This window comes from Dasypus novemcinctus, chromosome 12 (assembly GCF_030445035.2).
Source record: "Dasypus novemcinctus isolate mDasNov1 chromosome 12, mDasNov1.1.hap2, whole genome shotgun sequence".
Lineage (NCBI taxonomy): Eukaryota > Metazoa > Chordata > Mammalia > Cingulata > Dasypodidae > Dasypus > Dasypus novemcinctus.
Window position 1 is genome coordinate 13,380,051 of NC_080684.1, and position 14,649 is coordinate 13,394,699.

General features: G+C 35.9%; 1 protein-coding gene across 1 annotated transcript in view; it reads right to left on the reverse strand.

Annotated features, from left to right (window-relative positions):
• DBX2 (developing brain homeobox 2) overlaps window positions 1–14,649 on the reverse strand; it is a 44,919-nt gene that overhangs the window by 28,075 nt on the left and 2,195 nt on the right. The window contains exon 2 of the mRNA XM_004447894.3: window positions 2,788–2,883. Coding sequence (XP_004447951.2) covers window positions 2,788–2,883 — 96 coding nt within the window. The remainder of the gene's footprint in view (window positions 1–2,787; window positions 2,884–14,649) is intronic.

A 14,649-nucleotide genomic window follows, 5' to 3' on the forward strand; every position in this document is an offset into this window, starting at 1 on the left:
AAATCTAAGAAGTTAACAAGGAGCACTAAATCAATATTAAACAAATGAATCATGTTGAAAGAGTCAAGATGATATTTCCCTTGCGTAGTTACAGATGTTGATCTGATCCTACTCTTTTGGAAAGAGTGAATTCAATATTGAGAAACTGCATCAGTTATTAAAATTTTTGTATAAACTTACTTTTGGCTGTTCCTGCTAAAACTTAATACAAGTTTACTTGGACAGTTCATTTTCCTTCTTTTGTGCAATGGAAAAAAAGTTTAAATGTTTCGGCATTAAAAGATCATTCTTATAACAAAAGAAAAAGAAAAAAATCTAGTAAATGCCTTAAGTACAAAAGATTACAGATATAAATACTATTAACTGTTCCTTGGTATCATGTTTATTTATGTAAAATTCTTTATTTGATATCATAATTCTGCCATTTCACTATTATTTGCTGTCACTAAGAACAAGCATTATAAATTTAAAAAAATAAGAAATTCATTTTCGAGGTATAACTAATGAGACCCCACAGTTTAAGAAATAAATGTGGCATCTCTAAACTATTTTTAAATGCCAACTTTAGAAATGTATATTTAAAATGTATTGATTTTCAGCTTGTACATTTTATTTAAAAATAAAGATAAATGCGGAATTTGATAAGCCTCCAGGGACAGACACCACAATTTACAGCAGTGATGCAAAGGCACAAAACAGGAAGAACTAAGAAGCAGATGGAGGAAAATGACACTTGGTTCAAGTATTTGCTCAAGCAGTTGTGATGACCAAGTCATCTAGAGAGTATCTCTACGACTACTTTTATGATCTCTGTTTATTAAGCTGGCTCACACATTAATTTACTTTTATGGCTTTGTGACTCTTAAAACACCACTATAAAAATACACACACACACACATGAATGTCCACCTGTTACATGGAATTTTTTTTTCCATTTCCACTTACCTGAACTACATTGCCAGAGATTTTCTAAAGTAAAACACCAGTACTATATCAGAATGAAATAACTGAAAACAATTCAGTCCTCTTTTCATCTTAACCCCTGGAATTTAACACCAAAAGATTTAATTCCCTGCAGATGCCACGAAGATGAGGCTTCAGATATCTGGATTTTTAGTCTCCACACCAGAAGTCTTTTCCTGATACTCTAATTTATGGTGATAAATGTCTCCGTAATTTGCACAACAGCTTTCCATTGCCCTCATCGGAGACCACCTTGAAGGAGCGAGTAAAAGGTTTAGTCATGGTTTCTATTTTTCCATTTGAATTCAATACATTCTCATTAAATGGACAATTAATAGGTCACTTCCAAAATAGTAGTGTATCAGCCCTGGTTAATAAACAATCCCCACAGCTGATAATGGGCCCTATGTATTCAGCAAGTCCCTGTATACACTCAGCTCATCCACTAAATCCCTTTTCAGGTGGACAGGGTTAGATGGGAAGATGAGCTAGAATGAGTCTATAAAAGTCAGTTTCATTCACTGCTTTATTTTTCAGTCAAGGGCTTTAAATGGTGTCCAGAAATTCACTTGGAATGTGAGACAGGAGAAAAGACTGACACACAGAGCCTTGCTTTATGACCATACAAAAGGGCAACTGACCCTTGCCCAAGCCTTTTCCATGTGAAATGGTTCCTAAAGTTCATCTGCACAGTGAAAAATCGTGGTGAGGTCGCGTGTGGATGAGTCAAGTGAAAGTGACGATTGGACACGGTTCTGTCATCCATTGTGACTGGCCCCAGCCATGTAAAGTTCTCTGTGGGAAAGTATCAGCCCCCTAAAGAGATGCTCAGAAGCTCGCAGCTCATTAAACGGCCAGCATTTGCTGCCTCACTTGTCAGGAATCATTCTGTTGAGCAACCATTCTCCTGAAACATTCATAAAATACACGCACAGTGGCAGAGCAGGGACCTGAATTCAACTGCATTAGAGCTCAGGACTTCAGAATGATTCACCCCTCTTTCACTTTTCACCTGACAGAGCTGTTAACCCGAATAAATGTTTTCTCTTGAGCGGTTGAAATAAACACACCCCTCTCCACTGGACTCCTTTATCGTCACATCAAATCCTCTGCCTACAGATTCCTATCTGACCTTGAAACTGCAAGACCATGGTGAACTTTATTTCCTTTAGTGAGGTATTTATTTCTTTGGACATGTGTGTATGTGTGTGCTCTGCAAGTTTCGGCAAGCTTGTCATTCTCACTACACCGCTAGAAACTAAACTCTTCAAATTTTGCTTTACTAATACTTGGAGAGAAGTTCCCTTCAAAATATTTCCTAAGGCTGTAAAGTTACGGATAGTTATCTTCAAGATGATACAGAGGAGGTGTATCTTCTTTTAAAATCCTGTAAGTGTTCGATTACTCTCGGGAGACTCTTAATGATTTTCAGGGTCATATTTTAAGCTGAATGCAAATTTTGCACAGCACAATTTCTTTAGCCTTTTCCTTCCTTCCTTTTTTCTTCTTTCAACGAGTATCGCTACACATTGCAAAAAGAGCCAAACTGGTGCCTCAGGGATCTTTTATATCAAATGGAAAACAAGTTGCTTTCCTCGGTGCGTCAGCCCTGGGTTTCAATGCCATTAGAAACCACTCACAATCGCTCAGTGTGCTGAGGTCTGATAAATCTCTGGAAACCTCCTGAATAGGATTGCTGTGATTTCTAGTGAGGAGTTAGCTCTTTGCCATTGCATTACCAATTAGTTTTCCAGAGCACATTAAATCCTGCTGCTTTGGTTTACAGAGTGACTGAGGCATTGCTGATGAAGCATAAAAACTTACTTGGAAAAGCAGTGGGGGATGCAGGGCGCCGGCAGGACCCACCGCAGCAAGCCGAGTAGAACGGCGGGGTGCTCACAAGAAAGGGTTTGGAAGGCGCTGCAGAAAAAGCACGGATCTCATTGATTAGCCATTTCTTTCAGACAATATTCAAAACTCCAGCTTCCTAAGCACCCCCGCATAAAAGCCCTTCATTCTCCCAGTCATTAGTCAGTCGGCTGGCAAGTTAGCTGTAACTGGTCCTGAAATTAAAATCATTTTAAATAGCGTCTGTCAAAGAGCTGGCCAAATCATTTTATCAAGAGTTGGGAGATGCAATGTGAAGACTCAAATAATCAAATACCAAACTTACTGGTTCATTTTCTGCGTGGCCATGATTATAAATATTAAATATTCCTTTATTTAAAATATTCTGAATAAGAACTGTCCAATGGAACTATCTGCGATGAGGGAAATGTTCTCTATCAGCACAGTCCAAAGTGGCTACTTGAAATGCGGCTAGGGTGCCTGGGTAAATGAAATTTTCATTTAAATTAGTTTAAATTTAAATAGGTACACATGGCGAGGGCTATCATATTGAACAGCAGAGCACTAGGTTTTATGCTTACCAAGAAACAATCTGAATGTTATGTGCTCACATTTAATTTTTTAAAAAGAGTTAGCACTCTATGGTTCATTTTCAGAAGTTCTTTGGGAATATATACTTAGCTGGATTCCCAAGCAGTTCATTTACAAAGCAATCCCATAAACAAAAAGAAGTATTTTACAAATACAGTTTTGATCACATTTACATGTTAAAAGTATTTAGGAATACTAACATTTCCTCTCTAGAGAAATCTGGTTTAACGTGAAAGCATTTGTATAGAGAGTTACCACATAATTCTGTTCTGCTCATTTTGTTAAACTATGCTATTAATAAAATTTTCAATAGATGCACTGGAATAATTATCATTACTCTTGTAAATATAGTATGTGAAACTTTAAACTTCCCCTTTCTCAGTTGATGAAAAAATAGTTAGGGAGGATGGCATAGAACTTTAATGAAAGTTCTCCTGTACTGAACACCTATTATATGCCAGGCTTTGGTTAAGTGCTTTAAATGCACCATGTCCTTTAAAAGAATGGATTTAATACAATGTAAGTATGGGTTGAGAGTCATTGAAGGTAGGCACGTGCTTTTCCCATAGCATACCCAGCAGAGTGCCTGGCACATTCCAAACAGTCAACACATTTTCAGAAAATGGACAAATGATCTGCAAATTAAGTTATTGTTCTTCTAAGATAAAGAATAAAGATCAGGAATCAGCCCCTCCCCTGCTCACCACCTCCTGCAATGTGGTATCTTCTCTAACAGATGACCTTGTGATCTAGAACATGACTTGAAAATAAATATTTTTATTACTCTCCCTTCATATTCAAATGGCACCTATTTCCTTTTCTTAAGCACAAACAGTAAGCATTTTTCAATATGAATACATACCTTTTTCAAGAACACAGTAATTTCAGGATTGTATTTTAACCAACTAATAAGTGTCTATTTCACCAATATCATTGAAGGATATATCAAAATAAATGTATTGCCCAGTAATAATTTTATAGTGCCTCAAGGTCCTGGATGCCTTAAAATTACAAACTAATTAAAAATACTGCTTTCTTCCTATGGAAAAAATGCAAAGTTGTCAATATTAATGTAAGTCTTTTAATATCTAGATTTCCAAAGAGTAAATTGTCTGTTTCCATGCTGTTTTTAAAATATGGCAACTAAGCAATGGTATGAAAAGAAGACCCAAATCTGCGTTTGAGAAGTTCTATAATAATTTTTCAGGAAGTATGATTTTTCATAATTTGTTTTACACTGACTATAAAACCATCAGAGAAATGATGTCATTTCAATAAATTTAATATCCTAAATTATATTACAAGAGTATAGGATTATTTAGGCAGATTTATATTTTCCATTATTTCCATGGATATCTGGAAGGACTTTAAAATGAAAATACATTTCTAAATATAAAAGTTCTTTCATTATGTTTATTCGCAAGCATTTCTGTTAGCTAACTTATTTCAACTCCAAAATAAACATTCCAAAGATAATAAAGTTCTGGTGGCTATGCTGTTTGGCATTTTTCAAACTGAGATTGAAGGGAAAAACAAAGGTAGTAATGTTGCATTTACATAGATTCACAAAAAGTTAAGCATTTACCATGATAGCTAGAAACACAAATAGAGAAGCGTTTTCGCCAAATATAGAGCATAGAAAATAAAATACTACCCTAGTGATAACATTGAAATATGCATAAATTGCAACTTTTTCTATGCTAGCCAGGATGTTTTTCAGAGTCCGGACCTATGGACTTAAAAATGGAAAGATAAATCTAAATAGTTGTGATAAATGAGTTTCTGAAATGTATGCTACGCATGCTCTTAATGTTAAGTTTAATGAAAAAACAGTATTAAATGACCAGCCTGTTAAATTGTGCTTTATTACCCTATCTTAATGCTGTAATCAAAATAACATGCTATCTAGAGTAACAACTCATTTTGGTTAAATAACTGTTTCTTATATTTTGTGACAAGTTCTGGCTTGAAGTTCTATTACGTAGAATCTCTTCACCATTCTAAATCACCTCTTTGATACACATATATTTACACAGGAGATTAGTCAACTCCTGATTGCTATACACAAATACACCTTGTTTAAACTGATTTATGGAGAAATCGCTGTGAAATTCCAATTAAGTGCTCCATTTTTTTTTTAACGTGCTTCAACTTTGACATAAATCAAATGCTAATCCAACTGAGCATGTGATTGCAGGAGCACTGAATGGCCTTAGGAAGTAAGCCTTAACACAGGGCAATGCATTAAACGTATTTTTTAATATATATATTTCATATATTCCTGTCTGTGTGTTAATCATATTTTTAAACGTTTGTAAACCACATGCTTTTTAAAGCAACAAGCAAAAGGGGAAACTCAAATTTGATGAAAACAAAGTGACAGGTTGACAGATATTTAAAACTTTCATAAGCCATTAAAAACTTTGAAGATGCTCTGAAAAAGGCAGATAACAAGGCAATTTCATCCTGGATGATATGCATTTCAATACCCATGAATGCAATCTCAATAAGATTACTTTATCATGTACCATGTTAGGAAAGATACATCATAGGCCTACCAAACAACACTGAGAAGGATAATAATATTTAGCGAATGCCTACCCTCTGTCAGGCACTGCCCTGGTGACCTGTGTAACACGTAATAGTTCATCCACTCATTATTATTCAACCTTAGATGGGCATGCATGTGCAATGTGATGACTGCTTTCAACTAGCTTCAAAAAGAAAGGCAGGAGAGACTTAACAATCTTGGTATACTATTTAGTAATTAGCTATGAGTGACGGGGATTTCATAGAGATGCTTTGCCAGTTATTCAGTAAGAGTTGGAGCCCTTCTGGGGGGACAAATCTCCCAAGCCCTCATAAGAAAAAAACAGGGAGCAGATGTAGCACAAGTGGTTGAGCACCTGCTTCCCATGTATGAGGTCCTGGGTTCAATCTCCAGTATTTCCAAAAATAAAAAATGAAAGAAAAACACATACCCTTTCCTATGGAAAAACACACACTGGCCAGGCTGACATTAGGTTCTATTAGTACAACACTTCTGGATACTCCAAATTTTGTGCACTGCCAACAAACCTTTCAGTTTCCCTGGGAAACTTTTACAAGTTACAAACAAATGACTCAAAATTTTTGGCACTAAACTGGGGCCATTCTGAATCCAAATAATGAAAATCACTTATTCACAGAAAACTTCATGCATGTTTCACTTCTTGATCAGATGTTTTCACTTATCTGAAGATACAGAATCAAAATACCTATTATTTTTAATATTTAGAAGATGGGAACTTTGTAACCAACCTAATGGTGAGCTGGCCTCATGTTTCTTAACTAACTAGAGGTTCTAAAATATAACTAGACCCAAGGATGATTGTAAGCATAATGACAGAAAAATTAATTTCAAAATTGTGTTATCCAGAAAATAATACATTTAAAACTTTTTTGTCATCCTTTTCTTTACTGATGGAAAAGAATAAATGGTATCTGGATGGGGTGAAACCACATTATTTTAATTGTCAATGCAAAATGCAATACTGACTTGAGTTGATATTGCAAAAAAAAGAATACTAAAGATCACAAATTAAACCTTAAAATAAATTTTGGGAACCCACAGCAATGCTATGCAGAGTTGGCAGCACATTTTAAGGCAGATGAACAGAAATGAAAGAAAATTCTAAGATGTCCTATGATGGCAACCAAATGGTCAAAAAAATACCTCTGGGGAAGAAAAACAGGGAACTCATTAATTTCTAAAGGATGGTTTTAATAACCTACTTCAAGTGTCAGGTACATGGTCACTGGGAATAAAAAAAACAAAACAAAACTTATGACCTGAAAATAATACAAAATTGAATAGACTTTATCTGGAATAGGGTAGATCCAAAAAAGGAAACTTTGAAGAATGGCAATCACCTGTCTTGAATGATTGGACCCTAAGGGGTATCAGTTATTTAATTGATTTATTTTATCACACACTGGATGTTAATTTTTCACTTATGTGATCCAATTGCAAATCTTGCCTTCAATTGCAAGGGAACCAAGTTAGGTAAATTTATCCTTTACCTGTCTGCTCATCAGAAAACAACAAAAGTCTGCTTTTTGTTTGTTTGTTTGCCTCGAGTATAATTCAGAGGCAAGAGCAAAGGGCTAATGGGAAGATAAAACAAGGGGAATGCCTACTTGTTGGACTCTGCCCTTTTAATTCCATGCAAATAATATTTACTGCATATCTATTAAAGTGCCAAGTATTGCACTATGTGCAGGGACTACAAAGACGAAAAAGGACAGTTTCTCTCCTTCGAGGAATATACTTTAATGTTCCTTAACATACAGATATGATGGTTAGGCTAATGTGTCAACTCAGTCAGGTAATTTTGCCCCACTGTTTGGTCAAGCAAGCACTGGGCTAAATGTAATAGAAAGACATTTATGAACTTTAGTCATCAGTGAGTTTACTGCATAGATGGCTGATTACATCTATGACTGCAGTCAGCAATGAGTGACGTTTTATACAATCAGCTGAATGCCTTAAAAGGAGAAGTGATTTCACCATTCAGGGAGAATTTCCCAGCTTGTCTCTGGACAGCCAACATCTCCCAGGGACTCATAAAGGACCTTCACTGGACTTGCATCCCCATGGTCAAATGAGAGAATTTTATAAAATCTCATACTATTGATTCTGTTGATTCTGTTGCCCTAGAGAACCCTGACTAATGCAACTGATTCATATCTGCTGGTCAAAGAAATGAAATCTAAATTTCTGAGTATGCTTCAATACTCCAACTCCAATTTTGTTCTGTCAAATGCCAGGTAGTCACCAAGAAGGAGATGAGATCTGAAAAAATTCCTACAGCCAGTTTCCCTAGCCAGGGGTTCTCAATCCTGAAAACACATTAGGATCACTGGGGGCTTTTTTTTTTCCAGGAGATGCGGGGGTTGAACCCAGGACCCTCCTCCATGGCTTTCCTGAGTAACTTGGTAATATGAAAGCTCTGTTTTAGGAAAGTTCATCTGGCAGTGTTGGATGAGATGTAGCAGAATGAGGAGGGGCCAAAGGGAAGGGAGCTATTGCAGCATAATGTGCCAAGGGATAACAAGGACTATTTGTTTGGATGTTCCACCAGTGTCTTCTGTCTCTTCTCACGGTGACAACAACAGGAGGAGGGGGTCTGGCCAGTGTTCAGGGGGTTCTCCGCAAGCTGGGGGAACCCTAGTTCATTGTGACCATCACAAGTGCCCAGGTCAGCACCTCTGCTCTCTTTAAGCAGCCAGTTCTGAAAAAAAAAATAAGCTCATTTTGGGGAAATCCCTTGCTCCTTTTATTATAAAATCAATGTCACAGAAGAGACCATCATGACAAAATAGCTTATGTAAAGGCTCCTTGCACTTCCAGCTGTACCAATCTGTGTGGTTAATTTTGCACTGGTCTACTCCAGCAAGAGACAGACCTAGCTGGAAATGTGCCTCATGTGCTTAACTCGATTTCACCCTTTGGCATATTTATAATGGCTGCAAATTATCCGGTACTCCTCCCGTGGAGAGGCCAGCAGTGGGTGCTGCAATGAACAGCTCTGGATGAGCAGCCAGCCAACAGCCAGAATCAACTGCCGGCCAAATAAGTGAGCCGTCTTGGACACCAGCCCAGTCCAGCATCCGGCTGCAAAGGCATGCGATTCCAAGTGAGAACCGCCCTGCTGAGCCCAGTCTACCCAGAGAACTGTGAGAAAGAAAGAAAAACCGTTCCCTTAAGCCATGAAGTTTTGGGATAGTTTCTTCCATAGCCAAACCCCCTTTTCCAATATTTTACTGATGGAGAAACAGTAGAAGGGAGCCTTTCACAGCTTTTCCTGTATCATATTAATGGGCTTTTTAAGGGATGTACTTGGAAGTCAAATGCTAACCCTAAGAGCTGCTCTCATTTTGAAATTAGGAAACAGAGATGGCTCAAGGAGGATATATGAATTGTTTAGGATTATACAAGTGATAACACAAGACCATAGACTTTAAACTTTAAAATTACAGAAATGCTGCTAGAGCCTACATAATATTTTAGAAGACTATACAGTATTTTAAAATTTACCCAATTTGCCATTTGGCTTTAGAGCAGACATTGGCAAACTTTCATTATCAAGGGCTAGAAAATAAATAATTTAGGCTTTGCAAGCCATACAGGCTCTGAGGCAGCTACTCAATTCTGCCACTGGAGTACAAAAGCAGCTATAGAAAATATGTAAACAAATAGGTGAGGCTGTGTTCCTGCATTGAAGAATCACACTGTCTTTTCCTCTCAGACCCAATATGACTAAGGAATTGGCTCAAAGCACCTACATTCAAGCCAGAGTTAGGTTAGTCTATTAAAATATTGCCAGCAGGCATGCTTTTTATTCTCTTCTTATTGGACATAAATTTTCTCAAAGAATAACTTACTAACTTCTTTACATGTTTTAATTTAAAAAGTATTAGAGATTTAAAGTTTTAAAGAAGAAACTTGCTCTTTTCAAGAGGACTGGTAAAATGTGTAGACCAAATATTCTATTTCTGATAATGACTTAAAATTAATAAAATTAAGGTTGTCATGGCATGCTGCCTGAACATGTGACCAAAAAAAGTGAAAATCCTAGTTGATCCTCAAGATACTTATAAATACAAATGCAATTAAAGATAAAGCAGTACGTACAAAAAGACACCCAGAAGACTGAGTGAACTTTTTTTTCCCTTTCCTTGAATGCTCTAGTACTAAAAGTCTGAAAACTTATGGAGGCTTTTTGATCTTTGACTTCAGAGGGAACTTTAGTGTCTTAAATTTACTATTCACATAACTCACAAAAGTGTGCCCCTGAAATATTCTCAGCTAATAGCTAGCTGACAAAATGAATGCTGTTAAAAATGAAATCAGTTATTGTAACTTTATATAAAGTGATGAATCACTTAGCATTGCCAAATCAAGTATTGACTGGAGGCTAAAAAGAATGAAAGGCAGAGATTTCATTAAAAGTGGAAACATTACTGAAAGTAAAACAAAATATTTTGGAATAAAATATACAAAGGTCTGGTAAGCATGTTATGCATTAAGGCAAAAATCCAATTTCTTACTAAGAAAGAATAAAGTAGAAACATGCTCTAATGAAGTCTTAAATGAGGATTCTAACAAGCACTCCTAGATAAAAATCATATTGTTTCTTTTTACAATTTGCCTTTTTATTCCTGGCAGTCTCCAGGTGCATTTGAGTGAAAACTTGAAGTTACTCCAATTAAGTTACAAGTTTTGTACTTTCATTATAGAAAAAAAAAAATCAACTTAATTTAAAAAAAAAAAACCCTTTACATAGCACCTCTGTTAGTCCAATAGTAAATGGATCGACACTGTGTCAAGGGTTCAAATCAAGTCCTGCTGAAAGATCTAAGAAGATGGATCTAAAGTTACGGGCAATGTCAACAACAGAAATCCGGTGGTAGAAAACAGATTGAGTTTGGAGTAAATGAAGGCGCTACCGCCGATTCTAACATAAGGACACATTTGCTTAAATATTTTTAAGAGGATAACATTTTACTTGAGTAAAAACTTTTCAGAGAGGAATACCTCAAAGCATTTTATGAACACAGCTATCAAATAGAAACTAGGCATGGAACGTGCCTCCTTTACCTTCGTTTTGCTACCACCCCACTGTTGTTCAGCAACAAACCTTATTGTAAAACACCTTCTTACAGCAGACAGAAACTTTTTTCTAGTGGACACAAGTACAGGTCGGGGGGTGGCACACCCAAAGAGGAATACGAAATTAGGTTCCAATATCTGGGCCACATTTATTGGCAAACTAATGTACCTGGATTCATCCTTGACAATCCCTTTAAATTGCCCATAACATACGGCATTCTTTGGCTTCGTGTATGTAACCCTGTGCCCTCTGAGTCCTAAATTTAAATCTACATAAATCCACGCTCGGATTTCTGAGCATTCAAACCATCACGCCTCTTAAAATAACTCTCAAATCCCTAAAGTGACAAGAAGTAAGTGGAACGTTCTAAAATGTTCCTGCAGGATTTACTCCTGCTTTGTTATTAAGCCTCAACGCTTCAATCTTCAATACACGTTAATATATATTGCCTGGTTCAAGCGAAACAGGGAAGTGTGTGTCGCCGGGTGCTAGAGGAACAGGTTCTAAAGGCTGCGGTAAGTTAAATACACAGCAGTGGCTACTCATTTTGTAAGGACTGTGGCTTAGTCAACCAGAACCAGAAGTAAAAGGACTGTCGACAAGTTCTCCTGGTTCTAGTCACTCAAGAACTCCTTCAACCAGAAGGAGCTTATTAGAGACCATGTAACAGTTTGTTCAGAGCTGGTTACTCATGAATGTTTTTAATAGGTTAATTTAAAAAATTTCAATACAAAGTATGTCAAACAGATTACAAAGGACATGCAAATATAGTACAAATATGGATTTGGTAGGTTCTACCAATTCCCCCAAAGCAAGACTGGGGTGACAGCCTGAGCAAGCAATCACTAGAATGGTTTCCAGTATTGTCCTGGTTCTGGATCAGCATCACCAACATTTAAGATTTTATTTTAATTTGCCAAAACAAACCTGCAGCATGTTGCTAGTGAAAAAACAAACCCTGCCTTAATAAATCAGATAATAAAGTCCAGTCAAACTGGAATGCCCCTTTGAGCCACGCTTCCATCTCCCAAGTCCCTAAAGTGTTAGAGAAGCTATTTTTATTTCACACTTTCAATATGTCTCAATGAAGAAGGAAAACCTACCAGTTGGAACCTAAAACATTAAGCACAAGTAGTTTAAGAGAGAGTCAAGGATTATTAGGTAAACAGTAACCTAGGACTGGGCAATGGACAAGAAAAACTAGACCGCACATGAAGAATTAATGGCAAGTGACAAGAAGAAATTGCATCATTCTGGTTCCATTTCAACACTACACTGTACGATTTACTTCACAATATTACTTTTTTTAAAAAAGTATAGTACAACTTGCCTACACAGAGTGAACGTTTGCTTTCCAATCCCTTTATTTTGCCCTAAAGAACCAATATGTAACACAAGGAGTAGATTTAATAAGCTGTAAAGGAAAACATATTCAGGAAATTATTTTTATATCAAACATTTTCTAAAATGTTTAACAATAAAAATATTCTTTTAAAAGCAAGACTCTTTGTTCTACCTATTTTGAGGAAAACTGATAGCATAGCCAAAAGAAATTTATATTTATTCAGCTTTTCACATTTACTCACTTAATAGTTGGTAAAAATTCAAGACCCTCTTTTATATATATATTTTTAAAAGCATAACTGTTTTTAATCTAGCTAATAGCAATGTAAATGAACTTCTCAAGCAGGATCTCCAATGATTAGAATTTATGTGCAAAATCTCCTGGCTTCCACTAATAAACTATAATTGATTCAAAGCTTTTTTTTTTCAGATACAATCCCTGGAGGTGAACTTCCTACTACCCACAATTGTGCTAAAAGTACCACTTTCAAGCCCTGAAAAATGCCCTTTGATTTTTAAAGTAAAATTCTTAAACTGTACTACATAAAAAACCTGGAGAACATATAACTATGAAGTGTTCCTTTTCTTGCCCTAAATAGTCAGACTTGCCAATTTTTAGGGATAAAGCACTGACAGCTGCACTTTGATCCATGACCCGTTTGTAAATCCGTGTTACTGTTTAACTGTCGCCACTTTTCAGACATGTCTTATAACAAGATTGAAGGAGAAAGCTAATTTCTTTCCTTATGGGCTGAGATACAAAATCACAATCCCACTTATTATTGTGATAATATGTAATTGGTTATCCCATCATCCCTTATTAGTTGCTCATATGCAATGAAAGACTAATCTAAGGTAGAAGCATGAAGATTTGGGGCCATTTTTTTTTTCTCTTGCACATGTCCACAGAAATTTATACTGATACTTCTAAGAAACAAACTTAGCAGCTGAAATAATCTTTAAAGAAAAATACTGGGTTCCCAATAGCTACCTCATCAGCCTATTATGAGGTCTAAAGAAGCCAGCAATTGTGACATCCTTGGTAAACTCCCAAGTAGTACAGAACATGGAATATAAGCCCCACAAGGGCAGGGAAAGTATCTGTTTTGTTAACATACTATCCTGAGGCCTAGAACAGAGCCTGACATAGAAGAGAAACTCAGTAAGCATTTGCTGAATGAATGAAAGAGGGTATAATTAATAGTGGGTGACGAAAATAATGACACCGAAATGCATGTGGAGGCACAGAACACATAGATAAATGGTGCTCCGTTTCACAGATGAACTTAAAAATGACTCCATCATTGGTCTGGGGGTTTATTATATATCTTATTTAATACTTAAACTGGTGCATTTAAAGAGGAAAAAATGAGTAGTCAGTGTTAAAATTAAAATGTCATTCTGTGACCTTCTCCCAAGTTAGTGCTTAAAAAATCAGAACTGACTGCCCATAGACATTTCAGAGAGAGATTATTTATCTGAAAACAACAGTTTCTCTATCTCTTTTCTACTCCCTATAGCACATCAATCACTATACCATCTTCACCTAATTTCCAGATGACAGCTAAAATTGCTGGCATAATTCTACACTACAAAAAGATTCCCACATTTAGTAAGACAAGAATTTATCATTTAAATGAACTGAGGTAACATGCAGAAAATACTCTTGTTAAATTATAAGAAGAAATGAATGTAAAGGCAGGTTTTAAGCCAAATATTTGTGGGCACAAATTTATGGCTTTTTCATTTTCTTTAAATACTTTTCTAGTTTCAAAAACTATACATTCTTTACAAGAATGATTTTTTTTTAAACAAAAGGCTATTCGAATGAAAATTAAACCTAGGAGAACATCTAATCTTCAACTGTTGAGCAAAATAATATAACTCATTATATACTCCTAATTATTCCAAGAAACCATCTTTAATAAATGTACAAGAATGAATATGTTCTTCAAAATAAAGACCACAGTTAGGAAGTGCTTTATCCATTAATTTAAGTATTTTGAATGAAATGAATAGGTATATGAAATTATTTCTGAGGATTATGGAAACACCTACATTTGCTTCACCTTTGGTTTAGTTAAATTTAATCTGTAAAATCTTCATAGGTTAAAACTTTTCACTGTTGTGTAGCCAATCCTGATTAGTTACAATTTAAGAATTCTCGAAAAATAACTTCTATGAACACAATGGCAAGTAACCAAAAAGATATACAAATCCCCAAATTATCTTGAAAATGTTATTTTTG